General features: G+C 36.5%; 1 protein-coding gene across 3 annotated transcripts in view; it reads left to right on the forward strand.

The window, feature by feature from the left end:
• The window catches only part of NECTIN3 (nectin cell adhesion molecule 3), a 71,230-nt gene extending 49,632 nt beyond the window's left edge, over window positions 1–21,598 (forward strand). Inside the window, exons 6-10 of one of the 3 annotated variants that reach the window (XR_012627164.1) lie at window positions 5,442–5,580; window positions 6,942–7,023; window positions 18,001–18,063; window positions 18,592–18,958; window positions 20,451–21,598. Coding sequence is in view for 2 of the 3 variants with exons in the window: in XM_074856573.1 (XP_074712674.1) it covers window positions 288–880 (593 nt within the window). In the remaining variant the exon portion in view is untranslated. Of the gene's footprint in view, window positions 1–287; window positions 3,106–5,441; window positions 5,581–6,941; window positions 7,024–18,000; window positions 18,064–18,591 lie in introns of those variants that run through there. The other 2 variants (XM_074856581.1, XM_074856573.1) reach the window with 2 other exon arrangements.
• The last annotated feature ends 2,845 nt before the right edge of the window (window positions 21,599–24,443 follow it).

Consider the following 24,443-nt stretch of genomic DNA (forward strand, 5'->3'; position numbering starts at 1 on the left):
TCCTTGCTTTGAGGAGGGCAAGATGTCTGCTTAAAGATTACTTTTACTTTTCTCCCCATGCTTCCTATCCTGCCACAGCATGGCTCAAAACCACATGTAATGAAGCTAGTTCAAAGCCTGTGGAAAGTGTAAGGCTCTTTGTAGTGCCATGAACTTGAGAATGAAAAACTATTCTTGTAGAACATACCCATCAACTTTGCTTTCTTATAAACCTTTAACTGATTTAGCTTGCATTGACATTCTGTGCCTTTTCTGTGTCTTGTCTACTTCTTTGCTCTTTCCATTAGATCCTCCTACTACTACCACTCGACTGCCCACGGTTCCCTGGCATCCTTCGACTGATGGCATCACAGGTTTAGCAACAGAACCTAGAATAATAGATTTCCCAACATCAACCTTGCCAGCAATGCAGGAAGATACTTGGGGTACCGTCATCGGTAGTGCGGTGGGTGGGGCTCTCTTCCTCATACTTGTCAGTGTTCTGGTTGGAATTATCTGCTATAGGAGAAGACGGACGTTCCGTGGTGACTACTTTGCTAAGAACTACATTCCACCATCAGATATGCAAAAAGAGTCTCAAATAGATGTTCTTCAGTCAGATGATGTGGATTCTTACCCTGACAGTTTAAAAAAAGAAATAAAGCATCCAATGAACAGCTTAATATCTAAAGATTATTTAGAAGACCCTGAAAAACCAGAGTGGAACAATATAGACAATATTAACAGGTACCAGGAACGTTATGAAAGACCAATGGATTACTATGAAGGTGGAACATTGGGAATGAAGTATATGGGTGGTGAATGTTACGATGACAATGAAGAAGACTTTGTTTCTCACATAGATGGCTCGGTAATATCTCGGAGGGAGTGGTATGTGTAGTAACCACTGAAAACTAAATGTGTACCTACAGTTCATTTCATTGGCTGATCACTTTCAGATTGTTTATACTTACACAAGAGGAGGAATAAACTTTTTGAAACTGATTTTTTTTTTGAAGGTTTTTATATTGTGACTTGACACAATGGAAATATTGAACTAGGGAAAATATATTTGAGCTGCTTTTTTTCCCAATGCTGTACTACTGTTTAAGATTTGAGTTTTAATGCAGAGTGCTTATTGGTCTATGTCAGAGGCAAAAAAGGCTAAATTAAAGTTGCCATTCAAAATTGTTGAAGAATAAAAAGTGGCTGTCCTGGCTCTCTAATTTAAAAAGAAGTTTACCGAAGGCAATGATCAAATATAATCTTTTGGGGCTTTTACTTTGCAGATTAAGTGAATTACTCCAATCTAGATACCATCCACGGTAAACTTACTGCTTCTGTATAGCAAATACTTTACCAATTAAAATGAGTTACAGCAGAATCAAAGCTTTATTTTTAGGTTTTTCTGCACAAAAATGAATACCTCTTAGCATTTTAATGAGCCTTCTTGTAACTACGTACTTAAAAGAAGTCATTGCACTGAAACTAAGTTATGAACAAAATTCGGAGGAGTAACTGTGTAAACAGGTCAAAGCCTTGTCTTTGAATAAGATGAAAAAATTATTTTTTATAACCATTGATTTCTAAAGCTTATGCTAGTGTCTGTATATATACATACAGTAAGATATTTTGTTAGGCCTGTGATTGGCAGGATGTGAAAACTCATTGATGAATACAAGACTCTTTGCAAGTACACAGGGTACAATTTTGCAGACCTGTTTCTGAGGTTTTGTGGGAATCTTACCATTGAATTTGGAAGCTGGAGAATTGGGTGCAAGTCAGAGGAAAACTCTAATAGATTTTGAAGCTGGAGGCCAATGCAGATTTGCTTATTTTTCCCAGGTGCCAATAAACATTAAGCATGCTAAGAGGTGTCAAAGCATTTGCTAGAACTTTTATGGCCAGAAGTTAAAACAGCGGTTTTACGCTGCTTCTGAATAAGTTACAATGCTAGCTTTGAAGAGGGTAACTAGAATTTCAGATTATTAGTAGGGAAGTGTACACTTGCATTGCTACATCATATAGTGAAAACACACTTTCCGATGGTGCAACTACAGAATATGAAACAAGAGTTCAGATAAATTGTGCAGTCTCTGTACCGCAGTGGATTTGTTTTCCCTGCAAATAATTGATACTGATTTAACAACATGTTCTTGTTCTTCAAAATTGTATGTAGGACATCTCGTTTGACATCTGAAGTAGTTCTACTTTGTCTTGAGCAGGTTCACCAAACTAATTCTGCTGATTACGTAGGGAGGAATGAAGTTTTAGATGAATTACAGAACAATGATAAACTCAGAGTAGTAGGTCCTTTGAAGTGCCATTTTTAAGTGTTTAGCTTGAGAAAATGAAGCTGATAAGGCTATTAATATTTGAAACCTGAAAAGGGGAAAAAAATCTCTGCTACCTTTGAAATTAAATAGGCTGCATAATTACAGCTGCTTCATGAGCATTTATGCTGGAACTTCTTTTCTATCCTCATGATCTTTGGTAGCTTACAGCATTTAGAGCTTCACAAAAATAGTTGTATTGAGCGTTGTAGACAATACACTGTGATTGCATATGACTGCATGTCTTTAAAAAGGATTAAGACAACAGCTTTATTTGAAATTCAAATGGAAAAGCATCCCTAAATAACTTAAGTTTGTGTTTGGATTAATGGAGTACTGATATGTGATTGACCAAAGTCTCAAGAACAATAGCAGATGATATTGTGTGTATCTGTAGTTTGAGTGCAAACACAAGGAAAGGAGTTCAATTTCTACCAGAAGGTTCTGATCCAAATTATTTCTGGAATAAAGAGATCATACCTCTCTTCAAATAAAAAATACTTTATATGTCATCTTTAAAAGATGGTGTTACTTGGAAATAAACATAACCATAAACCTGTTCTCCACATGGGATATCTTGCTTTTGTCTCTGTGGATTTTTTTGTTTTGATTTTTAAAAATATATATATATTTAATTCCTATGGGTTAAGAAGTTGAAATGTTTTGAAGTTGATAATAGGGATAGGACTTACACGTGTTGCAATGTTTTGTACATTATGTCTGCTGTAAAAAGAATTGATTGTAAGTACAAATGGCTGTTGTGTGAATAAACTTTTTGTTACATTCTGGAACATAGATAGTGTTCAAAAATGTTTGACAGATATGTTCTTAAATTGGAGATGAAAAAGCATAATAAAACCAGAGGCTGGGTAGAAGGAGCTAAAGTTTTTAAGCTGTTTAAGATGGGCTTTTTAGCATTTCCTCTTGGAGACCCTAAGCTTGTAAAACAAGTGTCTTCAGAAACTATTTTTAGAAGTATGAACCTTGAGAATGATAAATAGGGATAGCTGCTGTCCAGACAGTTTCACTCTAAGCACAGATGATACACTATCTAGCATTCACATTCTTTTTAAAAAGAATTAAATCCTTTTTTTGTTTTCAGTTGCTGTAGCTCTGTTTTAACAATATTTCTTGGAGTGAATCAATTCCCATCTGTTTCTGACCAACTGGTGGTTAAAATGCTGTGTAGCTGGCACCACATGTCTTTGGTGCGCCCTGGCTTGTTCAGCATGGCATGGTAGTCTGGGTTTCTGAGTATTCCTCTGGTTAGACTGATAGAATTTTTGTGCCTACATTTTTGCCAAAGCAATTCAAAAAGCAAATTGAGTCCTGTGGTAATTGCACTACAGTTCAGTTCATGTGTGTTGCTACACTTACTGGGATATCACTATTTTTCATGGTGTTCAGAGGTAAATGGGTGGCTATTGTCATTTCACCCGAAAGGAGGGGCTTCAGTGGCTGATCTTACAGTGAAAGTATACTACTTTATGATGTTTCAACAGCAGGATTTATCGGAAAAGAAGGCACTGTAAAGGTGGCACAGTATGAAGCAGTCAAGAAACTCTTCTGGTGTAATCACAAGACCAAAGCGTCTTCATAAATAAAGCGTCTTCATGAACTCTGGAGCTAACAGCATATGTTAGTTACCTGCAGTTTCTCACTTAAACAAGAGGACACCCAGTGTAAACCAAAATTAAGCCAATTAAAATGCAGTGGTGAAGTGAGTCTTCCACTGATTCATGTGCCCATTCATCAGGAGAACATGGGAATTATGGTTCTTGCATACATAGACTGGTATCGAACAGATAAGTGGAGCTTATATCAAGAAAGCTGTCTTGTAAGGCAGAACAGTGATCACTGAAGGTGGTATGTTATGTTTATCTTCTGGAGTGAATTAGCTTCCTGCAAGTTGTTAATCTATGACTTTATTAACTTTAAGAAAGTCACAAAAAATGCTCATTTCAGTTTTGGTCAAGGTATTTAAACATACCTGCATGAGTGATCCCAGGGGAGTATTGCTGTCAGGTCTTTCATACGCAGCGAGAAGACAGGAATCCCTTTATCGGATTGGCAGTAAGGTGGTTTGTTTTGGTTGGGTTGTTTTTTTCAAAATAAGGGATGAGTAAAAAAAAATTACTTTGTCCAACTTTCTAGCATACAGGCAAAACAGCATTAGATTTATGAGTAATTGATAAAACATATTGCATAGGTTTTGGGTTTTGACCTGTGAATAGAACATATAGCTGAAGAGGCTCCTAAAATTTCCTCTGGTAAGAGGTTAAATTGAGGATGGTTGTGTGGTCTTTGGAGAAACACAGCATGTTATTTCTGAAGGAAAATAGCTGAAGAAAACTACGTTAGAAATATGTTACAAACATAGAGCTGTGTTAATTTTAAACTCCTTTGCTGTTACCTTTGTGACCCAGTAATCAGTGTAGATCAGAGCATTATTTCTGTACGCTACCTGTATTTTACAGGCAGAAGTTTTAGGGAAGCTAATGTGAATTATTCAAATTTTGCAACTTCTTGTTAAGCCTGTTGGTGCAAGTTTGAATCTGAGATTGATGACACTGAATTAAAGTATCCTAGCAGGTTTCAGAGTTTTCAGATTTAAAACTCACTGAATTCCAAGCATAGTGAAATGGGTGACCTTTGAAGACTGACAAGTGTGTTAATTCAGCATGGGTTGTTAAACATTGGATTTGACAATGCTGAGGTCAAAAGAAAAAAATTTCTGCAAACTTCAGTGGCTTTAAAGAAAGATTGCCAATAAAGCCCTAGTGTCTAGCTTTTTGAGTTAACACCTCATTTACTCATGTAAGTGCAAAGCATGTGTTCTGTAACTTCAAATTGCCTTAAAATCAGAAATAAAAGCATGCAGCTAGTATTATTAAAAGTAGTCAATGAAATTTTTTGAAATCATATTGATGATTCATGAGCTCTCTTAATTCAACCAGTTTTTCACTTGGGTGACCGGAGCCAATAGTGCAAGAATGCTAGTGCAGGGCAAGGCATTCTGTTTGGCCATGGAAGGAGGAAACATTTTTCAGAGCAATGCTGAAATAGCTTATCGGAGTATGGAAAGTATGTGAACTTCTTAAAGGTGTAATCTGTGCTATCACATTGCAGATGTGCCATTTAAGCAGACATCTTCTGTTGCTGTAGCAGGGGCTGTGATTGGAGCAGTCCTTGCTCTTTTTATCATTACCATCTTTGTGACGGTGCTGCTGACCCCAAGGAAAAAAAGGCCATCTTATCTTGACAAAGTGTGAGTATGTGTTGGATTTTTTTTTTTTTTTAATTGAAAACAATATGGAGAAAGTGTTCTATACAGGAATTTAAATGTCTGAGTTTCCTTAGCAGCTGTTCAGCTGTCATAATTTTAGGGCTGTATTTTCAGAGTAGACAAATACAAAATCACTTGCATTTCTGAAAAAGAAATGAGGAAGCTAAGAATGACTTCAGAGGTAGTATAATTCTCTTCAGAAGTTTTCTTGAAAGGAGACTGCTCGTCAGTTGAACTGGAGGGCAGGGGAGATGTCCACCTTCACTGATGCCATAGACTCCTAGTTTATCATAACTATAGGTCTAACATGAGAGTAAATTGATCAAGCTTTGCAGAAGTGAAGGTCTGCTAAGCTTTATCCTGGTAGGTACGCAAAATGAAGCAAGCACCCATGGCCGTGTGTGCATAGAAATGACATGACTTAATGTCCTTTCTGGAATGTTCGTTGTCTGAAGTCCCTGCCCAGACGTGCCATTTACTTTTTTAAGCATCCAATATGGTCAAACAAAAACAAGCAAACAAAAAAGTCTGAGAAGATCTTCTCAAAGTGGATGATGTCTAGACCCTGTTTGGAACATGCATAAAAAGTGATGATGGCTTTGAAGATTTATAAATACAAGTCTTCACACATGCCGTATACAGTTAACACTTAAACTGAAGGAGAAATGAAAATGTCTGTCATGTCTGTATATACTTAATGAGGAGTAATATACAACAACTTAGTGCTCAGCATAAAATAAGTTTTCAGCATTTGAGTCTTTGGAGCTAGCAAGACAAGTGTTTTCCTACTATTAATTTCTAACACGGTTAGAAACATTCTTTATGTTTCTCTTAAGTTCTGTAGCTGAAGCATATTTATATGAATAGTCTTCAACATTTAATTCTTTTATAACTATTTGCTTTCACTGAGAAAGTTACGACAGGGAAATCTTGCATGTAGTAATTGATTGTAAGGCTTTCTCAAAGGCTTTTCAAAGAAAGGCTGTAGTAGTAAATGTTGCTCGAGCTGTATCTCATAACCTAGAAATGCTGATAGATACCAGTAGTCCCTAATGTTACTTAGCTAGAGTGTATATGGGGAAGTTCAGTCTACTTAACACATTATAGGATAAATAACAAATTATAGGAGGCGCTTTTGTACAAAAAGCGTGTTGCTGAATTACTGCCAGTGGTGGATGTGTTAACGTTAGTGTATTTTATATATGTATCATTGCTGACTGAAGGGTGTGTTTGTCCCTCAGTATTGAGTGTTGGATGATTGGTAGCTAAAATAAATAATAGCTGACCATTCAGATAGACTTCACAAACATGGTGTGTCATATTTCATTCTTTCTTTACTACAGCATTGATCTTCCACCCACTCACAAACCATCCCCATGTGAGGAGAGAGTGTCTTCTGTACCACAGAAAGAAGCTATGCTTCAGGTGAGTAAGTGGTTATATACATCTTAAATTGAGGTAGGAAAAGTGTTAACTTTATTTTATAATGTTAATTTAGTCTGAATTTGCTTTCCTGGTAATATATGGAGGCTTCCAATTGCCGACTCACAACCAAGAGGTTTCCCTACATACGATGTCTGAATTTTACATCCTTGATGTTAGTCATTTAACTTAAGGTCATAAAGACCTTAAAGGTCAGGAAACTGGTAGATAGATCGTTTTTGTATCTCTAATAGTGTTTGACAGACTCTGCTCCTCTTGAAGTAGAAAAAGCTATAGTTGAAATTCTGTGGTGATTAAGAGAACATACATAGCTTTAAAACAATCTTCATATGGGGGAACAAATTGGTAAACTTAACAAGTGACTTCAGCAGCAGCATCTTCCTTGCTAGTAACAACTACCATTCTTTTAAGCTGTTAAGATTTGAGTGGTGGGGTTATATTTGAATTTGGGCTTTGGCATGGCTAATCTACCGAAGTATGGTTTTGATTCCTAGTGAAGATCACTAAATCACTTTTTAATGCTTGCAATTATGTAACTTCTAATTTTATCATTTTTCTTGAATTTATCAACAACAAAAGACTCTGTACTAATTCTGTGACAAGTACTTGAATTTTTAGCATGCTTTCAGGGTTAGCTTCGTGTGATCTTAAGTAATGCTGTCCAAACAAGACAGCAGTAGGCAATGAAGTTCCTTATCAGCATTTAGGGTTTGTGTGGGTGTGGTCTGATACAACAGGATCACAGAGATGATACACTGGAAAGCTAATGCTGGCAAATGAGACAGTTAAAATGAGGAGCAAGGAAGGACAGGGCTGCCCTTCTTAGCTACAGTATGGCTTTGTACTGGATCAGAATGTTTGTGAAACGCCAGGTGAATTCAGAAGGTTTGTTTTGCATGGGGCAACACAGAAGGTACCTGTTCATGGGAGATGGCTTCAGTTAACAGCATTGATTATTACATCATATAAACCAGTTTGTTCATGAAAACTATAGCCCCTAAAGTGTGATTTTGATTTTTTGGTATATATTAAATCAGTCAGATTTTTAAATATCTGCTTACACTGAAGAAAACTTTAATCACCTATCAGTATTAGTGAGAATTCGATTGTAATTGTTCTTAATGGGATTTTTGTTCCATCTTAAATACTTTGTAGAAATAATGAGATTCTAACTGCTGATGTGCTGAATTATAAGACAGGTAATTCAGACAATCATTTATTTATAACAAATACTGGTATTCCAGTACCTTTGCAGCTTTAAGGATCAATAGAAGCCTTTTTTTCTGATAGAGGGGTGCCCTAGGAAAAAATCTTCACCCACCTTCAAGATGGATTTTGATGGAGTTCTTAGTAATACTGAAAAAATTCTTGTGGATTTTCTTAATGTGATTGCTGGTTACTAAAGCTCACCAAATAGGAGTTGCTGATTAAAAATTCTCTTTCTCAAGAAAGTAACACATTAAAACGCTATTGTGTGTTAGAAATATTACGTTCAGTAATACTTGCTAATACTGTTGCTGAATGAAGCAAGAAACTTTTCTGAGATCCCTGCTAATAGCAGCCTGATGATTATAACGTGAAGGTATAAAACATTTAGTTGGCAACAGGCATAACAGGCTTTTGTCCTCTATTTTGGAGGTGGTATAGCACATAAGATGATACAAAAGAAACAATGCTTTTCTGTGCTCAGCTTGGGCATCTTGTGCTAACTATGCAATAACTCTTCTGTCACTACAGTATTCAACAAATGCAATGTTGATGAATCATGCTTCTGTTAATACATTCCTATGCTTTAAGTATTATGGTAAAAGATTATCTTGCTTATAGAATCAGAAGATGTGGACTGCTGTGTTATTTGTGCATCTGTAGTGCTGCTAGATGGCAAAACGACAACAAAAGGAAATACAATTATTTATTCTTTATAGGGCTACTCATAAAGTGTATGCTGTACTGTTTGCCTCTGTGGAACTCTGCTGTCTTTTGAATTCTTTCTTGATATTGCTTACTGTGGCTTCTGTTACTGAATGCTTAAGAACTAAGAAGAGCTGAAGCTGACTGTAGACTTTGCTGAACATATAATAAAATGTTTTATCTAAATATATTTTGTAAATAGAGAAAAGACCCTAAACAGTCTGAATCAAATACTTGTTTCCCTCAAGCTGGATAAATACACTTTTAAGTTGTTTTGGGAAGGGAGGAGAGAGATCTCATTCTTTTTCACACTAGATGTTAACTATGCTTTATTTTTTTTTAAAAAAAAAAAAAAAGGATGGTGGCATAGCATTGTTAGTGTACCTGTTCCTTTTCAGTTCTGGAGTTCTACAGAAGAGAAAAGAACTGGAGCTGGAGGCTGACTGTTCCTAGCTGATACTACCTCTAATCAACATGTACTCTCTGTTATGCTTGAGGCAAGGGCTTCTGCTTTATCTAATAGAAATAAGTGTCAAAATACCAGCTTTAGCCAAGAAGTGATTGGTTGCATTGTTTTGGTGTAATAAGCCAACACTTGAACATCAGTAAAGAGATAAAAGCAAGTTAGCAGCCTGTCACAGTGTCTTGTCCTGTTTGAGGAAAAGTCTGTACTAGCCACATAATTTATGTTCCAAATGCAGTTTGAACTGCATTGTCTAGTCATAAATGGGAGGCATGCTGGTGAGCCTCTCTAGATAGTTCAGGTGTAAGCATCTGGTTACACTGAAAAGAACTGCAGGTGAAGTGTCACTGCATTATCAACAGCAGTAGATGATCAAATCCAGTCTGAGCGGAAATGGTAGACTGCACGAAGGTGCAAAGTTAAAGGAGAATGAACTTAAATGGTGTCTTCTGCATACTCACAGTAACCGAGGGTTGAAAGTGAATTGATACAATTTAAGCTGATTCTGGGAAGTTGTTATATGTAATGTGCAAATTTTTCAATCATCTGTGTGGGTATTGTTCAAATCATGCACAGGAGCTTTTTTTTGGATCTTGTTAAGTATTCCAAATGCAACTGTATGAGCTTAAATTCTCCTTTTTGTATCCCAGCAGTCAGTATTTAACTAGATTTTATCCATCTCAGAGTATATGGGTGTTGGTATTAAAATGAAGGGGGATGTTGGAGATGTTTGATAATACTGGATAGCCAATGTCTTTCATAGTTTCTCCTTCAGACATGGAAGCTTTAAGTATACTTTAAGTATACACTAGAATTTACATACATGTAGCTTCTTATTTAACATTACCATGTAAGTACCATATAATGGAGAACTCGGAATAGTTTCTCTGTGCTGGTATTTGCAGATACCAATTTATGTATTCATTCACTGAAGAATTTAGAAGAACTGGTTCACTTACGGCCCTAAAAGAGTGAGGCAGGAGTCCAAAACATGGGAATATTAGGTGGAACAAAGGAGAAATGGCTGTGTAAATAGCTTTATTTACTGTGAAGACTGTAGGTTCATCTTTAACTTTTTTAGCAACAAAGCTACTGCTTTTGTCTGGGTGGCTTTTTTAATAATTGTTGTCATGGAAATACTATTCTGTTACTCAGAACTCTTTTTTTTTGCATGTAACGTGAAAGAGCCTGAAGGTTACGTCCTTAGCAAGAGAGGGATCTCTGCTTGGCAACTGAGTTTTGGGGTGCAGCAAGAGGAAGTTGAGCAACAGAAGAATTCCAGTGGCTTAAAGAGGAACTTCTCTGTTGCATATATAAAAGGAGTGGGAGAGGGGGCACTAATGCAGGCAGTCCTTTGAATCATGAGTTAGCTTCACTATATTGCAAAGAATATATCACAAAGAAGCAAAACGTCTTTACTTGCTTAGAAACGTGACTGAGATGAACAATAAAGGTAAGTCTAGCTTGACAAGTGTTTCTGAAGGAAAGAGGAAAAAATGCTGTTCTGTATGATGCAATACATAAATGTTCAGAGTTTTTGAAACGTTCAGAAATTAATAGGGCTTTTTTGTAGCAATGGAAATAAAAGTAGAGAAGGGAAATACAGCCCCACAGGTAATTCTGTCTATGAGAAGACTGACTTTAGACTTGCAACTTGTAAGAATACCTCAGATACTTAGCCAGGCAACCCTGTCAAATGCTAAAGCTGTGTAATGATAATATTTGTATTCCTGTTCAAAACAGGAAAGAAGATGGTGAGATTGTATTAGCACAGTTAAAAGCATGTAAAACCATTTACTGAATGATGATATTTTTGGATCAAATTTGAAAAGATAATCCACGTTCCTTTTAAACCTAGCATAATATTGATTCATTTATAGATTATGGTGCTCTTGCACTCTTCTAGTTTTTTCCTAATGGTCTTAATACAGGTGGGAATGTCTCTTCCTTGATGAAAAGGGAAGCATTATTGTTATAATTTGCGTTAGACTGAAGAGTTGGTTAGGCAAACGAGATTGAATGCAAGGAAGCACACAATGTGCACAGATAAACTCATCTATTTTGATAAAGGATCTTACAGTAGAAAAAAAAACATTAACCAGAAAGGGACTGCAGTGAGGCACAAGCTTTTTATTAGTGGACGCTTTTGTAATGGGATTTCGAAATTGGAAATGATGAGAAAATGTAAGATGAAGATGTTGCTGAGATAATTGGTTTAGGCTTTCAAAGACCTGTTTGAGGAGGAGCATGTTTAGAGTAAAACTCAACGCTTTTATGAAACTGCAAAATGTAAAGGTAAGACGGGAAAACTATTGTAAGTATCAAAGCACAAAACCCCATAATATACCATGCCCTCCTGCATAGAAGCACTGTAGCTCAGCACCAATTTCTTTGACAGAACCTAATGATTTTGGTTCTGTCACTTGTTCCGTGGCAGTAAAAGATACAACTTCTTTCTCTAGCAAAGGTGTTGTGTTTTCATGCCATGTGAGATGAGTTCCTTTGTCTCTAGTTTTAACTGAGTAAATGAGCCCACTGGGATTTCCTGTTCTGGTGTGCAGTGTTCATCTAAATCACGTCTAAATCTGCTGTTGGTAAAGAATCTTGAGCAGGCAGATTTATTTTTTTTTGCTCACAGACCATTAGCCGTTGGTGATGATGTGGGGGTTCTTGTTCCCCGCGTGTGTTTTGCCTTCTTGTGTGGTGAATTCACGCTCTTAACTCAGGTACGAAAGAGCAGTGTCTCATTATGGTAAGTGGTAAATCACATATTCTCAGAACTGGTCTGCAGATTTCATTCTAGGACTTGAGAAGCAAAAGCAGTATGACTTTAAGGGCAGGGGAGAAAAACTTTAAAATGGAATTACAAGACAGAAAACATGAGAAAAGTTGAAAAAAAATAAGCCTGTGAAGACAATAGAAAATAAGTGCTGGAGGAGTGGAAAAAGTAGAAAACAAGATTTTTTTTTTTAACTCATTTCGCAATGCATGTGCAGGTCATGTTAAAAGTTAAAACTCAGAATTGCTTAAGAACTTGAACTAAACAAATGTGGGAAAGTAAAAAGTTAAGGGGAGGAGGATAAAGGAATGAAAGATTAGTGAGACTGAGTTCTTTGTGGAAATGTTTTTGAAGGTAAGAACATGGGTGTATGACCACTGCAAATGTTACCTACCTGTATGAACACTTGTTGGGCGTGGGGGCGTCGGTTCTGCTGTAAGACCAGCAAATTAGCTACTTTACTGCTGCTGCTGTGAGGCTGTTGGGAAAAGCAGGAATCACAAACCAGAAACAAATATGCAATTGTGTAAAAGCTATTGCTTTAGCCTGTTGTTCCCCATACTGTCAGCTAAGTGTGGCATAGAGAGAAGAACTTAATTAGAATCGAGTGATGATACCATAGTGTAAGCTGTGTCCTAAATCTTAATTCTCAGGTAGTATTATTGCTTGGTATGATTAAAATTGGCCATTCTTTAACTCAGGCATTTGGTGATTAACTGCATGTTTGGAAATAGCCCATTTCACTAACAAAGTTACTCCACCATAATGGTGACAAAGTTTTTGAAAAGAGGTGTTTCAAAGCTTCTGTGTGAAGTAACTGACATTATAATCAATATAGCTCTGTCTAATCTAAAAATTGTGGTGTTAAAACTTTTTGTAAGTAAGCTACTGCTCATGTAGAATATTGTTTATAGTTAAACTGATTTTTAGAAACAGAATTATTACCCAAAACTTACACTAGTATGTCTGAAATGGAATATTGATGTGTCACTAGTATGGTTCCATAGGTCTGAAAGTTCCTTGAGGTTATGAAGGGATAAGTGAGCTCACTGGTGGAACTGGGCAAATGATTGATCACCACACATGTGTTCATTTATTCTGTGGTGGGACTCTGAGGGCTTGTTTCCACTCAGTGTGACTAGGAATTTTTTGTTACATGGGAAATCCATAGGGATAAAACATATTCATATGTTAAATGTCAACTTTTTAACTGGACAGGATAAGAAACACCTTATTAAACTGAAAGGAAGCAGGGATCAAAGTGTTATTTCTGAAATGATTTTATTGTATTAACTCTTGATAATTTGATAAATATACCACATCATCTACTACAGTATTAGTGCAATACATTCAGACCTCTGTTTACATTGAAGACTTAAGCAGTAGGGGTTTTCAGATGTTGCATCTAATATTCAGGAAAAGATTTATCTACATTTGTCTTGAATGAGACTTTAAATTATTACTTAACCTTTTTTCTACTGAACAGGAAGGGGAAAAAATTCCTAGTTTGTAATGTCTCATTTTGTGAAAGTCTAGAATGGACAGCTAGTTACAGTTGTTCTTCCATTTTCTCCCTATAGTGCCATTAGTCGCTAGTATAACTGTAAAAATATTGAGTTTACACTATTTTTAGTGAAGTGTTACTTCCTGAAAAGGTTTAAACAGAAAGTGATTGGATCAAAACTGACACCTCTGACAGTAAGCTGACTCAATTTTAGGAAGGTTTTCTACTCATGAGGAAGTGTGTTTAGTTGTGCTAAATCTTCCCTGGGAAAAAATACCTTTATTCGCAGAGATGCAAATGTATAGCTGCACTACAGATTTTCTTTTTTAAAACTAAGGTTAAGAAGAAAAACAAAATGCAACATTTAGATACTCTTCTACCACTTTTGATACAGTTTAAAACCGTAAATACCTAACAAAGAACTGAGTTCCTTGGGATTTGAAAACACGTATTCAAGTGTGCTCTCTGTAGCATGTGAGTGTATTTATTAGATGGAGTCCAGAAAAAGGGCAAGGAAGCATTTCTGCCTGAAATGAGTAGAACTTTGTCTCCTAGATATAATCATATTAGAGGTAAGTATATAAACATACACAAAATGACAAGTTACATTCTAATTAATGGTTTTAGAAATAAGTTAATTGAGTTTTAGTTTAGCTGTTTGGTCTGTTTGGGAGGTTTTTGTATTGCCTGTCCTCTTGAGGATACAGTGTTCTGCTCTTGTTTTGTGCTTTGGTTGTTTGTTTAGGGGAAGATCCATGAGACGGCTCCAAGCCTGAGCTTTTTTGCTTAGTCCAGATTCTAACTTATTTTGCATGCTCAAGATGTGTATATAAGCTGACCAGTGCTGTAACTAATAATTGCATGGAAATGTTCAGCAACTTCATGTATGTGGGCAGGTGTTGCAAATTATGACCTATTTGACTTCAGTGAAGAAAAGATTACACCCAACTATTCTTAGTCTGAGTAGGTTTATTATGAACTGTACACAGTTTGTATTCTGTTCTGATATGAAGCCCATTACAGAAATGAGGTCTTCTTGATGTGGTGGTTAGCCTTGTTCGATGATTTTTCTTCATGCTGTTGCTCTTAATGAAGTACAACTGCCCTCTCTTTTTGGAGATAATTACAGGTACCATATGTTCATCTGCTCTTTGTCTTCCATTTTGTCATATAATCTTATAACTGTTAAGACTGTTCTGCTTCTCCGTAAAGCTTCACCTTTCAAGTCATCGCTCTGACATCTCAGACCAGTGACTGCATAACCTCAAGGTACATGTTTGTTCCCTTTGGCTATACCTGAGCCTGTTGTCTTCAGTTGCTGTAATGTTATTTCAGCTTTTTGCTGATGGCAAAGCAATGGTGAAGCTGTGAAATCGGCTGATGACAGGCTGGAGCTAAAACAAGCAGTATTAAGGTGCAGAGTTGTCTGTTTTCTGAATAAATCTGATACCTAGTAATTGAAGGCTCCCTATACTTGATCTAGGTATACTTTGGTTTATGTTACTATGAAAAAAACTACTTTTACTTACCTTCTTTACACAGCATAAGCAGGAATTACTCATTTTCCAGGAGTTGAGCTATCTTTTCCAAACCAATCCCAGAGGTTGGTAGAGGGTTGATTCTTTGTTTAGAAAGAAGATGACTGATGGAGGAGAATGGATTGGAGGTCTTGAGCTTTACAGAGTAAGCTTTAGGTTGGTGGGGGAAACTGCTTGTTAGTTGAGAAATGCTGCTAGTGGATCATGAGTCAAGCAGTAAAAGTCACAAGATACTGGTAGGGAGCAAAATCTAAATGCCTTCTGTCTTCCATTGGATCAGTGTGGTGAATTACTCGGACAAGCATCTATTCTTGTCTTCCAGCAGCTGCTGAATTTAGCAGTAGTCTGCCTTTTGAGGTTGGACCAAATTTCCACTTTAAGCACTGAAAATATCAGAAGGTATGCAGGGCACTTTAACAGTGTTTATCATGATTGGTACATGAGTAATGACTGAAGGAAACAATTGGCCATTCTGAAAAATATTGAAGGACATGACGATCCTCCTACCAAGTGAAGGACCGTTACGAAGAACAGAAGATACTTGCTCTCTTTTGGCTAAGACCAAGATTTTTGTGTTGGGTATTAGGAAAGCTCGCTAATAGAAGAACAGAGAAGATAATAGGCTGCCTGGGAAAATTATTTGTGGTCCAAGCTGCTTTTGAATAGTATCTCCAAACACTGTTCAGGCAAAACATAGGTATAGGTGATTCTACTTCAAAATGTCTGGATCAATTCCGGCAGAAGTTCCTTTCTGCCGTATTCTTCTAGCTCACTTCCAAGCGCACAGTAAGTGTGCTGATTTATATGCCAGTAGTGCTGGTTTTCTAACAATAGAATGTACCAATAAATATTACTTCCTCTATATGTGCATGTTAACCATACATTGTTAAGTATAGATAAGCTGCATGTAGCTCTTTTTTCTTCAGGCATGTACAATGAGCAAGACTTCCATCTGGTATTATTTCTTAAAGTTAGATGATTTCAGCCTAGCTGGTTGTGAAGCATTTGTGTACTTGAATATTGGTTTAGTTGCCATTAAGTAAAGCATATACTAAATAAGCCACAGCTATGGCCTCCTTAAAACACCAGGAGTACCAGTATCAACCAACTGTTTCAGAAGTGATATAGTTGACAAGATAAAGAAGCTTTCTACGATATTTTTTGTCTAGAAGTTGTATGTCTTCACTCTTTAACCCATACATATTCTGATGGACAGGAGTAACATCTGTGTTATGTACGTCTTTTATACTTGTAATTGATATGCATTTGCTCTCTCAAATTGAGGGTGCTTCTGTCAGGCCAAAGCATAGTCCCACTGGTGGGAATGTTGGTGTTCACGGTGTGTGTTCAGGCTCAACGCATTAGCTCATAAAGCTGTCACAGACCCCTGGATGTACAGGAACAGTTTTGTTAGGAAACGTAAGAGGTATAGGTAGGGCAGAGAGCAATGACTGTCTGCTACCCGAGAACCTCTGTTTTTATTACAGTTTCTGGGAGGCCTGATGATGACTTAAGTGAGAGACACCTCAGATGCTTTGATCAGTAGATCACCATCAGCTCTAAGGCCTTTTTGTTACCGTAGTAGCTATGTGGTGCTACTAAGTTTTGAAACTCAGTGTTAATCAGTGTGTAAAAACTGTGTTGATCTTGCTGGTGGGATTGTTCTTTGGGAATCAGCAAAGGGCAAATAACTGCAAAAGAAAGTGACTTTCTAAGGCTACTTTTTTAAACGGGAGAGGGAATCGGGCATCAGGACCTCACAGGATGGTAAATTGGGGTTTTTTTCCTGTTCTAGCATAGACTAAATGTTCTAAAGGGCTAATGGGCTTAAGGAATCAAGCAATGGTCTCCTATTCAAATTTCAGAACTTACTACTGTATATGGCTATGTTTTTATTGGCAAGCCATGCTGAACAGTAGGAGCAGACCTATAGTTGACTTTGAGATGTAGTGTGTTCATGCAATGCATGTTGGGGGGGATTTTGCTTGCTGTTACCTCTTGTCTTGTCCTGTGAATAGAATGCTAATTAGTTCCTATGTGCATCTAGCTATTGGGCCTTGCTAGACTTCTGAAACAATATTGGAGAGTTATAATTTGAGAAACAGGTTTAGTAAAAGTTAGTAGTAAAATATCTAGGCAGTGTGGACTGTCAGTTGGAAAATCAGTCAGCAAAAATAAACTTTTGTAGACAAGTTGTAAATGGCGAACATAATTTTACTGAAAAGCATTTCCTTTGTTTTGGGTAGTCTCATTAGATGTTTTTGAATTTTCAGTAGGAAGTACTTTGTTCGATTTTATCAAATTAGGAAACAGAAACACTCCCTTCTGCTCTCGGTAGTGTACAATTAAATTCATTTTCAGTTAAATACTTTTGTTCAATATCAGACTCAGCATTTATCCATATGCTTGTGCAAACTTTATACTGTATAAGTGAATTGGGGTTTTACTTTGTTTTAAACCTGTGGCTTATCTAAAATCAATGTCATGTTAAAATAAAGGGCTTTAATCTTTCTCATGATTTCACATGCTTATGATTAAATGAAAAAGTCAAAATTAAATATGTGTAAATAAGACTTCCTAAATTGACAAGAGCATCTTTTTTTCTGCCAGAGATTAGCTTGTAAGTAGTATTCTAAATGGTAATCGGTTAAGACAGTTCTCAAGGCAGAGTGTGTTTTGTGATCACCAGCGTTTTTGTATAAACCAAATCTATTCTGCAGTGTTGAATTTTGACTTGTTGCCACTGTAACTTTTCTTCTTTCAGAAAGAACATTTTGCTTTGCAAAATCAGTACAGAGAGAAAGATGCTGGAAACTTGCAACACATGGTAAATAGTATGGCTTGGATTCCTCGGTTTCATCTTGTTCCTTAAAATAAGCTTATAAGGGTGTTCTTCATGAAGGGCAAAGCATTTGTCCATCCTAGTCAGTAGCCGTTGAATGTGTGAGCTTGCTATCCATGAAGTGGAAAGAGTCAATCTCATTTTAATATCCTGTATTTCCTAGGTAGTTTTGTGGATTAATTTATATACATAAATACTAGAGCTTTGAAGTTCTAGTTGAATAAAATAGCAAAGCACAGGAGTGCTGACAGACTTTGTGTTTTGCTTTCTAGATTTCTTCAGCCTTAAAATCTTAACTTCCTTTGAAACAAAAGTTTGAGCTTAACTCTGAGTAGGTACTACCACTTCTGTCGTATGTCTGTCAGTGACTGGAATTCTTAAGTTCATGTTTCTTGATTCATAGGGCTGTTTTGGAAATCATGCACCTTTTATTTTGCTTAAAGCTTTAACAAGAATAGGAATTGCAGGTCTATACACGAACTGTGAAACTGATTACTACTTGTATGTATTTAGAAAGCTGTGAATGGAAGGCAACTTGCTTGTGAGGCTGAAGAGCCACAGGAACAAGAAGGTCTTCAGGATATGTATCCTGTTTATCAGCAAACATACTACAAAAATTGGAGCAGCAGATACCCGCAAAACTCAGGACCTGGAAGAGTCTACATCAATCCAAGGGAGCATTATGTATGATTCTATGCCCACATGTCTTAACTTTAAGATGTGAGGGTTTTAATACCTATTGACTGTATGACCCCTATGTCTTGTTGGCTTTCATCTCTAAAATATTTTGTCTTTTTTTCCTGTTGGAAGAAATTGCATGGAGATTTTTATATAGGTAAACCCTATGGAATTTAAGACTCTGCTTGCTTTCTAGCCTTTGGTATGTATTTGTTCTTGTAGTAATACCAACCTGCCAAAAGAGTTTAGCTTTATTAACCTTCATAGTCATAAGATGTATAAATTAGATGAATCGGTCGACACATTGCAAAAGGTCATGTCAGCTGTTTCCCTGATTATTTCTGCAAGCATTCTCTCACTGAATGGATATTTTACAATAACCTCCACTATGTAAAAGTGAGTAAATATGAGCACAACAACTGAATCCCTGGTGACGTAAGCAGTCTCAGGCTGACAGTAATTTTTTTTCATCTTAGAAAACTTGGGATAAATATCATTTTGACTGGCTTTAGCTATTGATTTCTTAACTAGCTCTACCTCTCCCAGTCAAATGAGCAACAAGACTACCTCTCAAATACTGACTTGCTATTTCATAACCTATGTTGTGTCTCTTCCCACCTTGTTGAAAGTGAAGCAATTTCCTTACACCAGAAACTTTTGTTTTATATTGATCCTGGATGTCAGTTGATGTACTTGGTGGTTGTAGTTTCACAACTGGGAAACTTAGTTGCAGGAAGTAGATGACTAGACAGTCAAAACTTCCTGAAAGTGTCTTATGTGTAGCTGCATCTTACCTACAAGTTGCTATTTAGCCATTTTTCCAAGTATGACTCCCGTGTTAAATGTTGCAGAGTTTGTTGTTGCTTGGTAATAAATACATTTCACGTTCTTTGGTTTATTCTCATTTTGCAATAATACTGCCTATGATGTGTTCTTATGTCTTAGCAAGAAAAGGAAAGCTTCAGTAGACTTCAAGTGGTTTTCAGCACTGTCGTTTAATCTTAACCAGTAGTGTGAAGTAACTGGAGAATGTTCTGATATTACCAGTGCTAACAACAGTGCTCATGAAATTTTGAGTGTGGTAGTGGTTGAAAAATGTGGTCAAGATCTTTTTAGTAAAATAAGTTTTCCTCTGGAGTAAAAAATAAATATTTAGCGACTAAAAAAATTTGTTTATAATGTATTAGTGCTGAAATGAGCTCACAGGACAATCTGAACATATTTTAAAACATCAGGAAATAAGACTAAAATTTGCTGGAGGAACTTAAACAACTTCAGTTATTCCATACACCCAAGTACAGAATAGTGATTTTCAGTCAGATAACCTGAAGACAAAATGTTGGGGAGAATGTCTGTGTCATACGGAACTAGCTATTTTTACAGAATTAAACATTACTTCTGCGATATTAGTGTTTTCTCTGCAGATGATTGGATTTTTCAGAGGAAAGCGTTGTAGTTGTAGAAGCAGTAGAATTGAAAGCTAGTAGAGTGTGCCACAGGCAGGATGCTGTTATAAAACCTGAATTCAACCTGCATTCATCTCCACCGTGGGTAAAGTTAATGAGATCGCTTTCCACAATAGGGTTAGGTAAATATTTCTGATTTGTTATAGGTAGCAGACAGAAGATTATGCCTTAGGTGCCCATGTTATGGACACTGTACAAGTAGACGTTAACTGTTCTCTTGCTAAGCAGCTTTGTTATATGGCGTGGATGAAGTTGACAGCTGAAGCAATGGCAAAGAAAAAGGTTGGAGAGAACCTGTTTCTATGGAGCTTTCTTTGAACTACTGTCAACTTGCTTTTCTCTTAGGGACTGAGCATGTTCATGTCAATCGAGCAACTGTTTTCCACTTTAAAACCTCCTGCTGTATTTGAGATCTAAAGAAGGCATTGTGTGCCCCAAAAATATATTTTCCAGTAATGTCAGTTTAAGCACCTACCTCTTTCCACAAGTGTTGCTTCAACTATCCTTATATCACTGCACCTCCAAAACACATCTCTTACCAGAACAGAAAACTGTGTTGGCCAAATGTTAAAACAAATAGAATGGCAGAACATTAAGATGAACTACACTGCTTGAGATAATTTGACTAATATTACGGAGCAAAACTTCATGCAAAAACTATTTGGGTATACATTATAGATTGGTTCAAAATAGTGTTATTGTGATAATGCTTCCACTACGTTCATTAGTACAATGTGATATTGAGCAGGTGATCATTTCAGTTCCTATTATGTTGGCAGATGATGTAAAAAACCAATGATTTTGGGTTCAGACCTCTTCTACTGTTTTTTATTCTTATTTGCAGATATATTTTTGTTTGAAGAGTTTAAACTTTGGGGGAAGGAGGGAGGAAGGAAGAATGCTATCAACAAAGCTATAATTGCTTTTTTGAATTTCTGGAAATAGCTTAAGAAGAAAAATGTAGTCCAACTACGTTCCTCAAGCTATATATCAATAAACTATAGAAAGCTTGAATTGCAAACTATTAATCAGCACATAGTTTGCCCTAAAGTCATTAGGGAAATATGTTATTGTGGTTATTAACTGTGAGAAATGGGGTTTTTGTAATCTGTTCAGGGATGTTTAGTGTTAGGTTTTTGAAGTTTTACTTGTAGTCCTACACGTGGCTGGATTTTGGGGGAGGGGATTTGGCTTAGAATGCTCTGAAGAGAACAGAAATGTCTGCTGATTAGGATTTCCTACAGAAAGGAGTATGCATATAGAAGTAAGCTTGATCTGCTTTTTTAAGATGTAGAAAATGTTTTTTTTTTTTATTTTTGTACATCTTCAAATGTTTGTATTTGTATATTGGTTTAAATAAAAACATTCAAAATAAACTTTTCATATGTTCTTTAGATTTAAGATTGCTTAAGGTACGGAAAATGCATCCACTTCCTTGGTGATATGTTTCTTCCTCTCTGGTTGTATATGCAGAGCATGTGGTTTTTTCCTAAGTACCACTTCCAAATATCTGTGGTGTTGGATGCTGAAATTAAATGAGATGTCCTTTCAACACTTCTTTTATTTAAGAGGGGGCATATAATACTTTGTGAACATCCAGCATATTCGTAAACTGAACACCCAAAATCACTGTTGAGGAAGGTAGGAATTGAGGGGACAGTAGTAATTCACATTTCTAGCTTTGATAAATATAAATTGTACTCTGCTCAAGTATATTTAAATTCTACAAGCTAGTCTGATTATAGAAAACGTAATTTTTTTGGTACATCCAAAATGTTTGTGAATGTAATACAATGAAAAACTAAGAAAATGTACTAACTAAAAGGGAAACAGTTAACAGGAGATTATTAAAGGCCTACTGCATTGGGTATCCAGCTTGAGGAAAGCCCAATAAAAAGGTGTGATAATTCATGGAAGAGTGGAGCGACAGTTTTCACCTTCAGAGTTCTTGACTTTAGCTGCTTTCTGGCAGTGCAACTGCCCTTTCCTTCTTGGGGTGATACAGATTTGGGTGCAGAATGCTGTACTGTTTTATAGGTAAGTGCTCAAAATACAGTATAGTAACTCCTTTGATGCTACAAACCTGAAGTTACTCTTCTTTATATCTGAACCACTGTGGTGTTTGAAGTCTCTGCATGCAAGTGCTGTAGTAACAGAGCAGATTAATTTGTTTTGACAATTTAGGTCACTTCAGAGATTACTGACTGGGAGAGCTAAAGCTAGAAGCAGCAAAATGGCCTTGGTAGTTCTTAACTGCTCAGCTGCCTAGTGGGAGATGGCCTGGGGTTTTTTATCCACTTGTGGTGTGTGTCCAGAGTTTTGGAAGACTTCCAATCTCAGACTTTTGGAAACACATTTCATTCCAATAGCAAAGCTAATGTTTCGTTTCTGCTTACACATTATAACATGTCTTACCAATGTCATCAAAACATTGAGATTAATCAAGCAGCCTGCATTTTTAGTGGGGTTTCAAAGCTGTTACCTGGTTTTATTCAACTGGTGGTATAGATCCTTTGAATACTGGGGAAGCTTAGAACCACCTGCTTTGTACAGAAGGACATAAATGACCTGGCCAGTTGTTGTGAAGGTAGGTAGATAGTGATGTTCTAGTGAAGTGCTAAAAAGTTATGTAAAAGTTATGGTAAGGTGGTGACAATTGGTAAAAAGCAAAAGCTGGACAGTGGCTGAATCTCAACAGGATAACACATAATAAAGTTTTTGGTTTATTCCCCTAAGGAGGTAGATGGGTTAGAAAATTCAGTGGCATTAAAACCTACCAACCTTGTTTGGTTTTTTTTTTTCTTGCTGTGCAACTGAGGTGATCTGAAAATATTCATGAGCAGTGGAAAAATTGCTACACAAGAATGACTTTGCTAAGAAAGGACCTAATTGGAGAGTGCTTTCTCTAAGAACTTTGGCTTTTGTAGTTTAGGCAATTTTTAGGTTATGCTGTTCAGCTCTGCTTTTAATATCACCAGGTGTGTTGAAAAGTAGAGGCCTATGATTTGATCCTTAACCAAAAACTGGACTTGTGAAGGAGCCTACCTGTCAAAATACTGATTCAAACTCAGAGTTCCTTTCTGACAGAAAGTAAAGATTTGTTTCTGCTTTTATTGAACAGTCTAGTATTGTTCTTGGTCGTTAATACCTTTAGCTGAATTGATACTGAATGAAAATGCATGAAAAATAGATTGTGAATCTTAGTAATAATTATTCAAATAACATGAAACTCAAGTAGTGATGTGTGAGGTATTTTACTCTGCACTGACAACACTTCAGTGCAGCTTTTCCTAATCTTTTGTGATCTTACTTGAATTGATTTCATGCTGTATCTAAATCTAGATCCTTCAGTTGCCAGCAGAAAATAAATTCTCCTTTGGAGCCTACAAGTCAAGCTGTGATTCTTCTACCCTTTGTGACTAGTAATCAAGACTACAACTGGAGTTTAGCTCACTGTTTTGAGACCAAGTTGGGAACAAAGTAGACTCCAGCTTGCTCACCAGCTGAGATGAATTTGAATTTACTGTCCAGGGCCACACGCAGAATGTATAGAGTATGTTAAATGTATTAAAAAGTCACTTTAATTTGAGTTTAGCCACAGACTTACTATATTCCAATGTGAAATGTACTCTTCCACTGGGATAAATTAGAACTGTTGTCTAACACAGACTTACAGGAAATAACTTCTTTTTAATGCTGATTGCCAGAGGAAGAAGTTTAAATATTTGCTGTTGTACTGCACCTGAATTTGTTCCTGTTCTAGTAAAACCTTTAGTGGTTTCTGAGTTTTTATGCCTGTGACAGTATATCAGATACTCTTACTGGTCTTAATGTAACCTCATAATTTAGATGTCTTTGACTAAATCCTTGTCTACCACTTTTGCCTCTGGTTCCAATCCAGTGCCATGTGACTTTGGTCTATATGCTGGAAAGTAACTTCACTTTTGCATCTACATGAAAATAATAATCTGATTGAAAAACTTTGCTTACAATCTTTAAGTGATAAAGAGATGCTATAAAAAACTCAACTGTCTTTTTTTTCCACTTGTCCTTTTCCCGATGTTCAATTTTATTTCTCTGTTACTATCTTGGATCTCTGAAATCTTGTTCTTACTGATCTTGCTGCATTAGATCCTGTCTGTAGGGATGGTGTGCCTGCAGTTTCAATCTTTGTGACATTTAAGAAGTTTCTTACAGTTTTCTGTATGATTTGAGATAGTC

This window comes from Strix uralensis, chromosome 2 (assembly GCF_047716275.1).
Source record: "Strix uralensis isolate ZFMK-TIS-50842 chromosome 2, bStrUra1, whole genome shotgun sequence".
Classification (NCBI taxonomy): domain Eukaryota; kingdom Metazoa; phylum Chordata; class Aves; order Strigiformes; family Strigidae; genus Strix; species Strix uralensis.